Source organism: Oryza brachyantha, chromosome 10, assembly GCF_000231095.2.
Source record: "Oryza brachyantha chromosome 10, ObraRS2, whole genome shotgun sequence".
Classification (NCBI taxonomy): domain Eukaryota; kingdom Viridiplantae; phylum Streptophyta; class Magnoliopsida; order Poales; family Poaceae; genus Oryza; species Oryza brachyantha.
In genome coordinates this window covers 1,681,461-1,698,067 of record NC_023172.2, presented here as the reverse complement: position 1 = coordinate 1,698,067, position 16,607 = coordinate 1,681,461, and the positions used below count along the sequence as shown (strand labels likewise).

The following is a 16,607-nucleotide window of genomic DNA, read 5'->3' as shown; positions in this document are numbered from 1 at the left end:
GGAGATGGGGAGAAGATCGTAGGAGGAGATGCGGAGAAGAAGCACTGGCCGACTCAATCTTGCAGTCCCTGTAAAAAAGGAGGTGAGTTACAAGGGGTGCGTGAGGGTGAGGGAGAAGTGGAGATTAGCTGGGTTGTTACATCTGAAAATGCATTTCGGCGCCAGGCCGCTAGTATTTTGGTGGGAAGTTTTAGATGGCGGGAATTTTTTTGAGGTAATTATGTTCATATATTGATGATTATTATTACTATTTTCTGAAAAAAAAGTAAGACTAGTCCGAGACAAATTAAAATTATATCTGTAATTTTAATTAGAAAAAAATGAAATGCTAGAAATACAAATTATCGTAATATAGTTTTGTCCCATCAATATTTTCTTGTTAACTTTGGTACTATTGAATTTATTTTCACTTATATGCCAATACTAATGTTGATATATATCGGGAATCATATTTGACGCATACGTGTGACTAGGGGTGGACAGAAAGCTCGTGGCTCGTTAGCTCGCTCGAATCGTAACAAACTCGGCTCGGCTCGGCTCGTTTTATTTTTCTAACGAGTCAAGCTAGCATTTTAGCTCGTCAGAGATAACGAGCCAGCTCGAGCTGACTCGTGAGCCTAACGAGCTAGACCAAAGACACACGATTCGTCAACGTTCATTGATTCCATCTCGGAATGTATGTGTTCAGTACTTAATTGGTTCACCATGTGATTTGTTGATTCCAACTTTAATACTTAGATACAGTTTCATATGATTTGCATGTTTAAACTGAAAATTTGCTTGTATAATCTATTGAAAATTTGTTTAGGTTAACTTTTCATGCATGGCTCACAAGCCTAACAAGCCAGCTCGAGCTTTCTAATGAGCCGAGCCAGCTCGTTATTTTAACGAGCTAGACCGAGCCGAGCCAATATACAATCATGGTCAAAATAAATTATGCATCTAGAAAGAAATAATAAATCATGGTCAATATACAATTCATTTAGGATGCATGCGCGTTGCCCCCAAGCCAAGTTAATTTTAAATAAAATTTAATAATAAATTATGAATCGAGTTAGAAATAATAAATTATGGTCAACAAACAATTAATTTAGGATGCATGCGTTGCACCGGATCAAGTTAATTTTAAATTAAATTTTGAAAATAAATTATGCATTGAATCAAAAAGAATAAATTATGCGTCAAAATGATTAGTCAAATAGATTGGTGCAATATTAGTAGTCTATTTTTGAAAAAAAAATTTCTTGGTTTCTTTTAAAATTATAAAACATAAGTCTAACGCTTTTGTGATTATATTTTATTGTTAATTGTATTTTTAGTTGGAGTGAGAAATAATAGGGACAGATAGATTATAAATTAGGAGTATTTATCTCGTTCCAGCAAAAAAGGACAAAATATATATTCGATCTAATCTACTCGCTCTGTTTTATAAAAACTTTATTATCAAAAGAAATTTAAGCATGACTTATCATTTTTTATATTTGGATTAAAATTTTAAGTAAGACGACGAATGATCAGTAATTAAAAATTTCAAACATCGGAGGTAGCATTTGTCTACTGAAAAAAAAACTTCCGGCTGTTCTTCCCTCCAGAAAATTAAGTCTGGTTCCCTCCAGAAAATTAGTATTGGCATGTTCCTCCTTAATTACCTTATTCCCATCTATGTTTTCGGAAGCAGTTACAGAGGTGAAAGCCCGTCCTCATCTCCTTTCCTCTAGAACAATACGCCCCTTTGCAATCGCATCTCTCCTCTCGACCTTTTTCGATCCCCATCTCTCCACCGGTGACGGCAAGTCGGAAACGAACCAAGGCAGAGCGCCGCCTCTGCAGCCTTGCCTGTGAGTCACCGGCGTGGCGGCGACCTAGCCCAGGTCCACTCCAGCCGCACGTCAGCATCAGCGTCACCGTGAATTTGTGAATTGATGATCTAGCAGGTCAGACAGTCAAGTTCTGTATAATAGTTAGCACTCTATTTTTTTATGCACACCAACTGTTCGATCCTTTGTCTGTCGCACAGAACTACTTGTTTTTATACTGATGCCAGTGCAAATCAAGTTTGATTATTTTTTGTTATACATCGATGGCATCTTAACCATACTTACATCTTATTGTTTCTGATTGCAGGTGGTGGGTTATTTGCATGTACTAGCAGCTGCCACAAGGATATATTAATATATTGTAGAATCAGGTGAGAACAATACGTAATAATGGCATATAGCATAACTGCATGTCTACTATTTGTGGTTAAATCTGCACATGATCTTAATTTTTAGACCAATCTTTAGATATTTTCTCCATGCTAAAATTGTTTGCAAAGTCTGACAGCATTATGGTGACAACATGGCTATTACTTAATAGTTTTCCTTTTGACTTCTGTCAGAGGCCTGTAAAATGATGGTCCAATACTATAGCAAGTAGAGCAGACAACAGTAGGTTAGCAGCACTCCATTTTTTATGCAAATTGTATAGGTTCCTCTCATTTTCCTCTGTTTCCTAGCAAATACTGCAGAGGTCAACAACCAATTGTAAATTACCTTTTTGAGTGTTAACAAATAAAATTCAGTTCAAGTTTCGAATTCTTATGTAAGCTTGTTCTGGCTTATGATTATATCCATTTTTTCTGAATGCTTTATTCAGGTCCAACCTTTGCGCCAATGTATGATCTGGCCATTTGCTGCTTTGCAATTTGTCTGATCTAGTCTGCACACGATACTATTCAATTCAACAAGCATCAAGGCTACATTGACATTGTATCTACTGGGCCGCAACACCAAGCTTCTAGGTGCAGTGGTTAGCCTCACCTCCATATATTCGGTAGACATTTTTTTAATTCAAGTTAAAATCATGGAATTAAATAAATTCAGTGCTTTCTGTCAAAGTCAGAACACTACTAAATTAACCATATTTCTTATTTGAACACAGAAAACAATTGGATTTAAATGCTATTAAGAAGTTACTGCTTTTCCCTAGACCATGTGATCGGTACCTTGCTGGAGTAGAAGGTTTTCTTGATTTTGCATACAGGGAAAAAAATCCTAATGATAAGATCCGATGTCCATGTAAGAAATGTGTCAATAAGTGGTCATTAAAGCGGGACGAAGTCTATGACCATTTAGTATGTAATGGAATGCTACATGGATATACTCCTTGGTTACTTGAATTTCAGGAAAAATGTCAGGACTTAAAAGTCATGACTGTCATATTCTAATCCAACAATTTCTTCATATTGCTTTACGAGGTGTGCTTCTACAATGTTACATCTATATTATTTGATCTATGTGGTTATTTTAGACAATTAAGTGCAAAAGTCCTATACATAGATGTGCTTCAAAAGTTGGATGAACAAATTAAAATGACATTATGTCGTATGGAGATGATATTTCCTCCTGGATTTTTTATACTATTATGGTGCATTTAGTTGCTCATTTAGCAACTGAAGCAAAAATATGAGGCCCTGTGTGTTACCGATCGATGTACTTTATGGAAAGGTATGTTTATATTACAAATAAAATTGAATTTGTTATCCAATATATATTTCTTACCATTTTCGCATTTCCATGTTTATGCTGATATTTGTGTGTGTTAAAGTCATATGTGCGTAATAATGCGCATCCTGAGGGATGCATAGCTGAAGCATTTTTAGCAGATGAGTGTATGACATTTTGTTCAAGATATATTGAAGGTTTTGAGACAAAGCACAACCAACCTTCACGAAATGATGATAACGATGAGTCCAGTGTGTGTCCTGATGATGAACATCAACCAAATATTTTGTCAAGGCAAGCCTAGAAGTTTCGTTATAAGTGGTTTGGCTAAAATCCAAGCACATAGATATGTGCTTTTCAATTGCCCAGATGTCAATCCATACCTTCGGTATTATCTCAAGCTCATATGCATTGTTTGCTTTACTCCTTTTGAAATGAGAATTTATTACGTTTTTCTTTTGTAGAATGCATGCTGAGGAGATTAGAAAAACATATCGGCGGGGCCGTATTACTCCAAATATTATTGAGCGTACATAGAATGAGAAATTCCATGAATGGTTTAATGCTTATGTAAGTGTCATTTTCGCAGGTGACACAACATTTGAGCCATTCCATGTGTTCAATGATGCAAACAATTATGAACAATGGGTTAGAACAGATGTTGATGGAATGACAGTGGATGCCACTAACAGTGCTTTGAATAATAAACCATAGTGGATGGTAATTTTTTTCCTCATTATTTCGCTATTCATGGTATGTGCATTTTCTACTTGGCAATCTCAAACATTTCAGTTGATTAGTTCTATTACGAAATATACTAGCAGGTCTACGTAGGTGTGTCCAATAAGTTGTTCTTGCAATTATTTCGTGTCTTATTAAATTATGCACTTATGACATAAGTCAGTGTAATCTTACTTTCACTTGGTTTAATTTTTCCTACTCTCTCTGTTGATATGGACCATCTTATATAGCTTTACAAATATAATTGAGTGTAGAATATATGCATCAAAATATAAAAATTCCTGCAACAAAAAAGTAAAAATATTCATATATCTAATATATTATGTTTATTTTCAGGTCCATCCGATTGTTATGGTGGAAAATTGATCAAGTGAAGGCTTGCTTTACCAACCTCTTTGCAGATTTCAGTTATAATTTTGTTCAGTTACGAAGGTGGCACATTGAGGAAATTATTCATTGTGTACTGAACTTCTGATTTTTGTACCGTTAAATTATGAAATAATGTTATTAACTCTATGATTTCTATGGTGCCTTGTTTTCTGCATATTATCTTTTAATGCTATCACCCTATTGACGTCTTGTATTGTCTGCCACTAAATTAATTTCTATCGTTCCAGGTGCGGAGCAGGTATATTTTATTTAACATGAATACCTACTCTAAGTCAGCATCTGCTCACTAGGTTGTTGGTGGTAGTGCTTGGCAACCCAACTTCTTGTGCCATATATTCTCACTATTATTCAATAAAACATCTTGAGTTACTTAGCGATAATCATGGGCCTTCATAGACGGATCTGTGTTCAATTTTTTTTTCTTTTTTGCGTTATTGATTCAACCGGTCTAAAAGAACTAATTTAATATTAATTCAATGAGACTTTGTAAATATAAATAGAGAACCAATAGATCAATATAATCTGTCTCTTAAACTAATTTTTTATTTTAAAAAACTAATTTAATATAATTCAATGGGCCTTTAGAAAGCTAATTCAATGGGTCTTAAAAACAAAAAGGGTGTACCAACGAAGGCTATGTTCGTTAGTTGGTGGGAGGTGGGTTAGTTATCCGGCGCGGAAAACTTACTAATAGATTACTAATAGATTAGTACATGATTAATTAATTATTAATTATAAAAAATATAAAATAGATTAATCTGATTTTTTTAAACAACTTTCCTATAGAAAATTTTGCAAAAAATACACCATTTAGTAGTTCAGAAAGGGTGCGCGGGAAAAAAATAGAGGAGTTAGATAGCTTACTGCTGGTGCTGAATGCGGCCAAAGCAAGGTTTTGTTTGTCTACTTGGTATGTGAAGGTGCACATATATCTCGAGGATATGGTTTTCAGCTGTATATTCTTATTTTGGCAATAATAAACTATATTTCTTTTTTTTCATATGTTGTGTTACTATAGGTATTGGTAACACACAGATATATGTTCCAATAGGCAACACAACTGTAACACATGAAATATATGTTACAAAGCACCTTGTAACACAAAGTAAAGTGTTACAACAGAGTGTTCTCCTAACACATGTCTTTTTGTGTTACAAAATTGTGTTACAAAATATAGGTTCTGACGTAGTGTGTCCTACATCATTAAGCTAAGCCGGCGAGGCCCTCCAGGACGGCAGGGGAGTCGTCCTCATCCGTGAACCACCGGTGCTCCAGCGCCGCCTCCGCCGTCATCCGCTCGTCCTCGTAGAAGGCCAGCAGTCCAGCGAGCACCTCGCGTCCCGCCGGCGACAGCCCCGGCAGGCCACCGAACGCCAGCGAGTCCTTGGACCCGACCTCGTAGTCCCGCAGCTCCGACAGCTCGAGCAGGTGCTCCTCCACCGTCTTTGACGTGAACGCTGGTCCGCCAGTGAGGAGCTCGGCCATCACGCAGCCCAGCGCCCACATGTCCACGGCCTGGGCGTTGTACTGGCCCTTTCCGGTGAGCTGCTCCGGCGCGTTATAGTGGAGCGTGCCGACCATGAATCTCTCGTAAGGCGGCGCCGCCGTGGTGGCCATCCCGAAATCACATATCTTGAGCGCGCAGCCCGGGCCGACGAGGATGTTGCCCGGCTTGATGTCGCGGTGGGCCATGCCGGCGGCGTGCATTGTCCTGACGCCGGCGAGGAGCTGCCGCATCAGCGCGCGGGTCTCGGCCTCGGAGAAGGGACGACGGGCACGGCCGACGATGAGGTCGCGGAGGCTGCGGGCGCCGACGAACTCCATGACGAGGAACATGTCCCAGTTGGACGGGTTGGCGGCAACGTCCCTGAGCTGCACGACGGACGGGTAGCCGCGGCACGCGGCAAGGCAGTCGCGTTCGCGCACGAACGCGTCGACGTCGGCCGGTTGGCCATGGTCGCGGCCACGCAGTGGGCGCACCCACTTGACCGCCACCATCTCGCCGGTGCGGCGGTCGCGAGCCCTGTAGACGACGCCGTACGTGCCCGCCCCGAGCGTCTCCATCCTCTCGTAGTTGAAGATGCTCGTGAACAGCAACCGTGGCTTCTTGCACGGCGCAGCAGCGGAGCAGGCGTAGCCGTCGGGCGCCGGGCGCTTGCATGCCATCGCGACGGCGGCCGCCATGCCCTCCCTCGGATCGAGTGGCGGGAATGGCGAGGAGTGGGAAGGGACGGAACGGAAGGGATGGCGTCATGGCGTCGCGTCCCTGCAACCTTTATATCGACGCCGGCGGCGAGCAGCGGGGATCAAGACGGAGTCGGAGTCGGAGTGGTTTGCTGTCAGCCTTCGCTTTTGTTTCTCGTTATATATCGTTTCTTGTTATATGCTGGGAGATGATTTCCATCTAAATAATTATTAAAAATTTTAAAAATAATAAGATGAATTAATATAAGATATTTTTTTACAAACATATAAATTCAAATTTGATTTCTAGTCTTCTACGGGCTCTGACAAATAAATTAATTAATTAAGCTAAAACTAGTATGAACACCTGTTAAATTTGTTACTTTTGTTACAACTTATGAAAAATCGATTTTGAACTTTGTTTGTTGAGTGATATATCCCATATTAATCTATGTTGTCATTTGAATTTTTAATAACTATTTAGATGACGTATAAGAAATAAATTTATTTAACCTGATGATGAAAACATTGTCCCTATATATTTGTTCCATTTGGTATTTACTCCCACAATTATATTTGTTAAACTTTTGTTATTTTTGTTACAGTTTATTTCAATTAAATTTGAACCTCAATGTTGATGAAGTTATATTACATCATCTTATTGATTTTTTAAATTTATATAATTATTTAGGTAACATAAAATGAGTGGACGACGAAAACACTTTCGCACAAATATGTTCTCATATCAGTCCAGCGATGTGTCGATCATCATTAGTGCTAAAGTCACCTGAAAATAAAAAAGAAATATGGCGGCATATTTATATAGACACTCTAGATAACCAAAAATCTACTATGTATTAATGTCTTCCTTCAAATTTTATATACTAAAATATCCCTAGTACAAAAACTTTTAAATTTTTTTCCAAATATTCTAAATTTCATATTTAAACATTATATTATAAACATCTAAACTTTGGCCAAAAGTTAGAATTTGATATTTCTCCAAATTTTGAAAGTTTTCGATGGAAGAGTATTTCGGTCATTATAACAAATACAAACCATAATGACTAGATTGTGATGGTAAATTGTAAAAGTCAAGAAAAAAGTTGATGGCATACCGTAGAACTAAACAAACTCATTGTTAAATCGTAGGATTAGTCTTATTAAAAAATTAAGAGAATTGACAACATAGATTAATATTGGATATATCACTCCACGAATAAAGTTCAAAATTGATTTTCATGAGTTATAACAAAATTAACCAATTTAACTTTGAAAGTGCCCATAGTTTTAGTTTTATTTATTTATTTATTTATTTTGAGCTCGTAACTAGAAATCAAATTTGAATTTGCGTGTTTGTAAAAGGGTAAACTACACTGATATACATGAACTTATGACGTGACGTGGGTGCAATCTAGTATAACAATTTGTAAAATGCTCATTTCTTTATAATAGCTTGTCTAGTTCGTGTAAACCATATTAACAATGCATGTGTAGGTTTTTTTAAAAACTATGCAAGTGTAACGTTGCTATAGTAATAGCATGCCACACGATGATTATGAAAACAATACATTGTTTTATTTATCGTGCCAATAAATAGGAAATTGCCGAACCATATTTATCTTGTGGTATGAGATTGGAGTTCAACCACACAAGGTAATTATTTTTCATAAAATCAATTGTCCAAAAACTGGTAATGATGACAAGGAGCGAGGAAACATGGTCCTAAACTATTAATTCCCTGAGATCAAACTATTCATGCATTATTTAGTTACTATGGTTACTAAAATCTTTAAAATTTACTTATATTTTCCCCGGTTTTGTGACAATTAATAATGATGCAAATATTTTTAGGGAACCAACGGTGCTAGATATAGCTTACCAATGAATCTAAACTTGTATAAATATATTTATATAAATATATTTTGTTTAATTTCTTAGTTGCATGGGCTATTTTTGCCATGGTATGCACGCATCATACAAATTTTTGTATGAAAATATCCATTTTTATAGTTGCTGTACTAATTTGCACCCACTTTACAAATTCATGTACCGTCATGGTTGATCCAAAAGAATTGATATCAACCAAAGACGGAAACCATCTCCCAGCAGCATATAACAAGAAACACTTCGGAGCCAGTTGCCGCGCTCACGCGCGCGGACTCCGACTCCGACTTGATCCCGGCCGCTCGCCGCCGGCGTCCACATAAAGGTTCCAGGACGCCATCCCTTCGATCCATTGCCTTCCGTTCCGTCCCTTCCCGGCTTCCCCCTCTCGCCATTCCGGCCACTCGATCCGATTCCGAACGAGGGCATGGCGGCCGCCGTCGCGATGGCATGCAAGCGCCCGGCGCCCGACGGCGACGCCTGCTCCGCTGCTGCGCCGTGCAAGAAGCCACGGTTGCTGTTCACGAGCATCTTCAACTACGAGAGGATGGAGACGCTCGGGGCGGGAACATACGGCGTCGTCTACAGGGCTCGCGACCGCCGCACCGGCGAGACGGTGGCGGTCAAGTGGGTGCGCCCACTGCGTGGCCGTGACCATGGCCAGCCGGCCGACGTCGACGCGTTCGTGCGCGAACGCGACTGCCTTGCCGCGTGCCGCGGCTACCCGTCCGTCGTGCAGCTCAGGGACGTCGCCGCCAACCCGTCCAACTGGGACATGTTCCTCGTCATGGAGTTCGTCGGCACCCGCAGCCTCCGCGATCTCATCGTCGGCCGTGCCCGTCGTCCCTTCTCCGAGGCCGAGACCCGCGCGCTGATGCGGCAGCTCCTCGCCGGCGTCAGGACAATGCACGCCGCCGGCATGGCCCACCGCGACATCAAGCCGGGCAACATCCTCGTCGGCCCGGGCTGCGCGCTCAAGATATGTGATTTCGGGATGGCCACCACGGCGGCGCCGCCTTACGAGAGATTCATGGTCGGCACGCTCCACTATAACGCGCCGGAGCAGCTCACCGGAAAGGGCCAGTACAACGCCCAGGCCGTGGACATGTGGGCGCTGGGCTGCGTGATGGCCGAGCTCCTCACCGGCGGACCAGCGTTCACGTCAAAGACGGTGGAGGAGCACCTGCTCGAGCTGTCGGAGCTGCGGGACTACGACGTCGGGTCCAAGGACTCGCTGGCGTTCGGTGGCCTGCCGGGGCTGTCGCCGGCGGGACGCGAGGTGCTCGCTGGACTGCTGGCCTTCTGCGACGACGAGCGGATGACGGCGGAGGCGGCGCTGGAGCACCGGTGGTTCACGGAGGACGATGTCAGGGACAACGCGACGACAAGCCAACGCCCGCGCAGGATTCGTAAGCCTAACGCTCGAGTAGTTGGGCCGGAATGGGCCGTGTAACGCTGGCCTGCGCGCCACTGGTCGGCATGCGTGCCACTTGTCTCGTTGTACAGCTGGTTCGGCTGACCTGGCTTACGATGAACTGTATAAGAACAGATAGAACTAGGAGAGAAGGCTGGCTTTTGGTGTCAGAGCCAGTTCTTCTTCTTCCTAAAAATTCTCGTGCTCGGTTGTTGTTGATTATGTGGTGACCTAACAAAATTGGTATCAGAGCCACCAAAATTCACCACATACTCTCTTGATCGGGCTGTAGAATTACCAGGACGGGTGGGATTCGGCTGTTCCAGCTGCGATCCGCAAAAGTTTCGACTGCCCGAACTGGGTTGGCCTGATTTGGAGCACGGTGTTTGGGGTTCGCCAATCTGGAGAAGCCGCGCTATCTGACCAAGCAGACCATGAAAATCATGGAGCAAGGGGATAAACTTGATCTCTTGCTCAAGAAGGTGGATGAAGCGAAACAGAAGCGATTGGATTCGAAGGCCCAGAATCGTGCTGAAATCCAGTCGATCAAGAGAGCTATCGAGTCCAGATTACCTGAGATCAAGAAACGGGTGGAAGGGCTGAATTCTGCGGTGATCGGGCTACAAGCCAAGGTTGAAGGGTTGGGAAAACTTGTCACTGATTTCGCCAAGAATCCTCCAGAGTGGTTTATCGACTCCACCAGGTGGTAAGCCTCAGTTCTTCCATTCGAGTGATTTCAGTTCACCCACTTTTGGACGTGATCACTCTTCCTGTACACATGATATTAGTGCTAATGTACCCCCCATGACTTGCCCTCAATTTGATGGTGAAAGCCCTCAGCGGTGGAAAGATAATTTGTGAGTCGTATTTTGATGTTTATGGAGTGCATCCGGGACATTAGGTCAAGGTTGCCACTCTGAATTTTGTTGGGGCAGCCGCTTTTTGGTTACATTCAGTCCGTGCTAGTCTCATCGACATAACATCGCCGGATTTCTATGCAAAGGTTGAGGGTAGGTTTCTGAAGGATAAGAAGCATATGCTCATCAGACAGCTATTTCACATCTGCCAAACTAGTACTATTTCTGAGTATGTGGAAAGATTCGACTCTCTCATGAATCAACTCACTTCTTTTGCTAATGTTGTCGAACCTTCTTACTTTGTTACAAAATTTGTTGATGGTTTGAGGGATGACATTAGGGTGGTGGTCATGGTCCAGAATCCCAAGGATATTGACTCGGCATGCTCCATTGCCATGTTGTATGAAGAGGCTATGGATGGAACTAAACCAACTCTGCCAAAAAGGAGTGATGCATCCAACAGTGTCAAGGTTCATAACAAAACTGTAGTTTCTAATAGTACACCAATTTCCACTCGGTCAACCTACAATCCAACAGGAGGGGAGAATTCCAGAAGCAGAGATGACAAATTGGCTGCTCTCAAGGCTTACAGAAGGGCCAAAGGGTTGTGTTTCACTTGTGGGGAAAGGTGGGGCCGAGATCATAACTTCATAAGTGTGCAGCTTCAGTGTAACTCCATGTCATTCAGGAACGGATGGATGTGATGCAAATTGAATCTGAAAATGATGATGAACAGTTGCAGACTGAATTGAGTAATGATGATTTAGGGAATTTGATTACTATATCTCAGCAAGCTCTACGGGGAATAGAATCAAACAAGTCAATTAGACTAAGGGGTTGGGTGCAAGGATAAGAATTGCTGATTGTCGATGATTTGGATGTCAGCAATATTTTTCGGGTGGCTAGCGAGGCACAAAGATCTATGGTTAGAATGAAGACACAGGGTTACCCAGGTTCAGACTCTCGATATACGAGATAATACCCTACTCCTGCTTAGCGATTGTATTCGATTGTGGATAGATCAACTAGAAGATAGCTGATCTGAATATACTGTCCCCCATGAGGAGTGCTCCTATCCCCCTTATATAGTGGGGGATAGGGCTTACAAGTAAGGTAGAGTTCTAATCTAATTAGACTAAGACCTATCCTAATTTGGTTACAACTTAGATCCGATACATGCGGCATGCAATCCTACAGTTAACAAACTCCGGTTGATACTATACAGATATAATTGCTTTCCTATTCGGTAACCCCCTACCATACGTATATGTATAGTCTACGGATAGTCCTAGTAGAGGTATTCCACAGCAGCCCCCGGAGTCGTACATAGTCACGTAAATCATGCGTGTAGATTGCTGATCATCAGGCGTATCTTCACAAAGTATGCTTGACGTTATCCGAGTGCTTCCTAGGCGCTCCCCGGGTGCTTCCCGAGTGATCCCGAGTACTCTGGAGTGATTGTAGAGGCTGTGGAGGGCTCCCGAATGAAGAAAAAAGATAAGTGCATCAAAGATGCACATATTAGGTGTAGCCCCTGACTCTATGCTTAAATGCGTAAAAATTAAATATAGTCTTCTATGGACTGTTACCTGAAGGCATCCCTCAAAATATCGAGAGTCCGGAGTCGAGCAACACTATTCTGAGTGTTTGTGGACCCGAGTGGTGCCAGCTCTGGTTGCTCTTTCCGAGCGATTTGAACCCGAGTGGTTTGGAGATATATAATTGTCGTGTTTTTTCAAACAGATAATTACAATTATCTTACCTGAGGTTAGGTTATGCTGCCTAGCTTAACAGTTACAACTGAGTAGTTAGTACCGAGTATGTTCGGGTTTACTCAAAGTTTAAGCACAAGCTGAAAAGCGCATTTAGGTGCCATGGGCGATATCAAGCAGTGCCTGTGTAAATATAGGTCCGACCATAATCATGGGTACACCGTTAATTCCCTAAATATGAGAAATCACGAATTTTATGTCACCATTTAGGCTATGGCAAATCGGGTATGACAGGCACGGGTAGTACCTACCCATACCCGTACCCGTCAGGTAAATTTATGCCCATGAGTATACCCGTTAATGTGTCACGGGTATAAAATTTGACCATACCCGTTACCAGCGGGTGCCGTACACCTGCGGGCATACCCGTTTAACCTCCTCTACCCACAGACACCGCACACCGTATATGCGTCTGTGAGGATGGGGTCAGGGACAGCGGCGTCGGCTGGCGTCGATGGGGACGAGGGCGGGGACGGCGGCCTCGATCGGCGGCAGGCGGGGTCGGAGCTTCGGGAGGAGGGCGGCTTCGGATCCTCGCCGGCGTTGTCTGTGCCCCGAAACGGTTGGTTTACTTTTGTGTATGTAGATGACTTGGAGGTTAATATTGGTCAACGGCAACCGGATCATGACTAGGCTCAGGGAGAAGCTAAGGTTCAGATGATCAAGAATGATGGGTGATGATATTCAATACAAAATAACATATGGTAGAGGAACACCGTATGAAAATAAATATATAACAGGCTTCACGTATTGTGTGTGCAAGCGCCTGAAAAAAATCCACCGCCATGGCACCAACCAAATCACGCCCCCGCCTCTTTCCCCATCTAATTCTGCCCCTCCTCTCCCCATCATGCATGCTCCGGCGACTCGCAATTGCGCGGTGGCGATGGATCCACATCCCACAGGCGTGCCCTCTCTCGCGGGCGGGGCGAAGTGGTGGAGGTACGACCTAGGGAGCGCCGACGATTACGAGAGGCTAGACGTGGTCGGCCAGGGCACCTTCGGGGTGGTATTTAGGGCGCGGGATCACCGGAACAGCAAGAACATCGCGCTCAAGTGCCTCCTAGAGAGATTAAGGCAAGGATTAAGCCTAGGTTGTGAGATTAGGGATTAGTGAGTGATCATGAGTGTTGTTGAGTGATCTTGAGCGATGGATGGGTGCATGTGGAGACGTGGAGGCCTATTACTCTTGTAGTTCGTGCTCCTAGACGGATAGGCGTCGGTCGTGAGCCTCCAAGCTTTGTGAATCGTCCGGGATCGAGTTTGTGAAGGTTGGTGCCTAACTTCCACAAGGAAATAGGTAAGATCTCTAGTGGATTCTTGTGCTTCTTTATAGAAGGTTGCTGGGTAGAGCGGGTTACATCTTAGGGTTAGGCGAGGCACCTTGATCTTGACGTTGATGGTCAATCAAGGGCTTGCTAGCACCTATGGGTAAATTCGGAGACCCGTCTTGGCCTTGTGGGAGGAAGCCAAGAGAGAAAAATGATCAAGAGGGATCCCGCTCAGTGGAGCGCCTCAACGTAGGATCGAAGGATCCGAACTTTGGGTATAAATCTCTTGTATCCATCTTTGTGTGTTTCTTGGTTTCTTACTGTCATGTGATCTTTTTTGCGTTCATTTTTTGATCATACACACTGCACGTTTCCAGGAACTTTACTGAGAAAGGAGGACTTAAAAGTTTTTCCTTTCACTGACCGGACGATCTGGTGTTCATAGCCGGACAGTTCGGCCAGAGCTCTCGGCCCAACCCGATAGCCCCAAACCGGACGGTCCGGCCACTGAGCCCGGATGGTCCGGCCCTACTGACCGCTGTGATTGAACAATTTTTTCCCTACTGACCGTTGTGATTGAACAATTTTTTTATGACACCTATTCACCCCTCCTCTAGGCTATCACTATGGGACTTCAAGATGTTGACGACGGCGAGCCACAACCAATCGACGAGGAAGATGAGCTGTTGTGCACGGGCGAGGCCCAGTGAGCCGTAGGGGGTGCCCATGCACCCGGGTCCAAAATCTTTTTTAATTATTAGCACCCAGTAATCGAATTTTTTGAATTTTGAATTTTATTTATTAAATAATTTATAAAATTAAATTTTTATTTCAAAAATTCACAAATCTAACCTCATGCCGCCCTCCCAGAGGGCGGAGTGCCTACGTGGCAGACGGCGGGCCGGCTGGCACGGATAGGCGATGACGGCGGATGACGATATTTTTCATTTAGGTTCTTTCCGCTCTCTGTAAGGGCAATAAGGACCTAAATGAAAAATTGTCGTGTGCGCCCGGGATTTTTCGAATGAACCGCGGTTTGATAAGTATGTGTATAATATATGTAATTATTTAGTCACAAGGACTACCTGGGTCTAGTGGTCATTGCCCCCTCTTCTATCTAGAAGACCCAAGGTCGAATCCTCGTAGCAGCATATTTTCTTTGGTTTTTTCTTAGACGTTTTGGTTGGCAAAAATAGGAGGAATAAAAGAGGGGAATGATAACCACTATGCTAAGGTACTTTCCGCCCTTTGTAAGGGCGCCAAGAGCCTAACCCTGTCTGTGCCATTCCGCCCTCTAGGACGGCGGCAGGAGGTTAAATTTGTGAATTTTTGAAATGAAAATTTAATTTTGTAAATTATTTAGTAAATAAAATTAAAAATTCAAAAAATTCCCCAGTAATCACCACATGTGCACCCCCTTAGCCCAATTGTATACACCCCGAGGCCAAAAACCAGGCTGCTCATGGCCCATTTGAATGCTGAAATGTCCAACTGAACATGCATTAGGCCTAATGGCCCATTAATTTTTCTTGCTGTGCTGCACATAATCACGTTGCAGGCTTTAAGGTGTGATAACAAAAAAAATCCAAGGACGCCCCATCTGGCCATGTGAATAGCGATTGTTCGTCTTCTCTCTTTTTTTTTTTTTTTGCTCGCCGCCGGTCTCTCTGCCGCTCATCACGATTCCCAAATTCCAAACTGTCTTCTCGCCGATTCTACGGACTACGGAAGCAAAAGCCGCCGCCTTCGGTAATCGCTGCCGGCCATGGGCCGCCGGCTGCCGGCAACAGCTGCGCACCTGCGCCGTGGCCTGTCCTCTAAGCTCCACGTCTCCACGGACCACGATCAGCAACAGCAAGCCATCAGGCTAACAGTAGGCCTGCTACCTGGGTGGGTTCAAGTGGGTCTAATGGGTTGGATTGTTAGTTGGATTTGGTTTGGTTGGATAGGAATGGGTTCTGTTTGCAATTGGATTGGATTTGGCTGGGCTTGTTGAAATGACGGATTGGATTGGATTGAAAACGCACAGTGAATTTCTGGGTTGAAATCGGTCCGATCCATGGATTGCTCCCAAACCCTCATCCATTTTCCAATCGATCATTCTGTGACTTGCTTGCGGTAGCAGCCGGCCGCCGGCTCTGTCCATCCCCAGCCTTACTTCCTCTCTCCTCCGCCACCAACATCCATGATGAATCGATGATAGCGTTAAGGTAGCGCATATGTTATGCATGCCGATACGATTGCCACTGAGGAGGTTTACCGATGCTGGTGGTAGAGCAAATCCCAGGAGAAACATAGGCACATGCTTGCAGCGCCGTCGCCACCCACGGCCCTGACATTGCCAGAGTGTCTGAAGAACCACGCTGGGTCCATTGGCGGCAAAGCCACCGACGGGTGCGGCAAGTTCATGCACAACAGCGAGCCGACGAGGAGGGTTCGCTGGAGGCGCTCAAGTGCTCGGCTTGCGGCTGCCGCAACAATTTCCATCACAAGGATGTTGACGACTTCGACGGCGACAGCTGCGCCGCTCACGCACACGGCCACAGCCACGGATACGGCGACGCCCTCCGCGGCTCCGTGCCGGCAGCGGCCGTCATCTCCTCAGG

At 43.8% G+C, this 16,607-nt stretch overlaps 1 protein-coding gene and 1 long non-coding RNA gene across 6 annotated transcripts; one reads left to right on the top strand and one right to left on the bottom strand.

Moving 5' to 3' along the window:
- The first annotated feature begins 1,677 nt into the window (after positions 1-1,677).
- Positions 1,678-4,782, top strand: LOC107305128. 5 transcript variants are annotated; one of them, XR_001551223.2, is made up of 6 exons: positions 1,678-1,934; positions 2,125-2,188; positions 2,638-2,782; positions 2,923-3,873; positions 3,950-4,205; positions 4,563-4,782. It is a non-coding gene; the product is annotated as an uncharacterized LOC107305128 (long non-coding RNA). The 5 variants fall into 5 exon arrangements; XR_001551224.2 differs by having other exon boundaries at positions 2,638-2,790; XR_001551225.2 differs by having other exon boundaries at positions 2,638-2,814; positions 4,075-4,205.
- A 1,037-nt stretch (positions 4,783-5,819) lies between these two features.
- Positions 5,820-6,800, bottom strand: LOC102706687 (putative cyclin-dependent kinase F-2). Its single transcript, XM_015841443.2, has one exon. It carries the CDS (start codon positions 6,798-6,800, stop codon positions 5,820-5,822), a length of 981 nt encoding a protein of 326 aa, XP_015696929.2.
- Between the last annotated feature and the right edge of the window lie 9,807 nt (positions 6,801-16,607).

What these genes read in the sequence shown, in the direction of transcription:
- LOC102706687 (XM_015841443.2), bottom strand. Translation starts at nt 6,800, where the DNA reads ATGGCGGCCGCCGTCGCGATGGCATGCAAGCGCCCGGCGCCCGACGGC.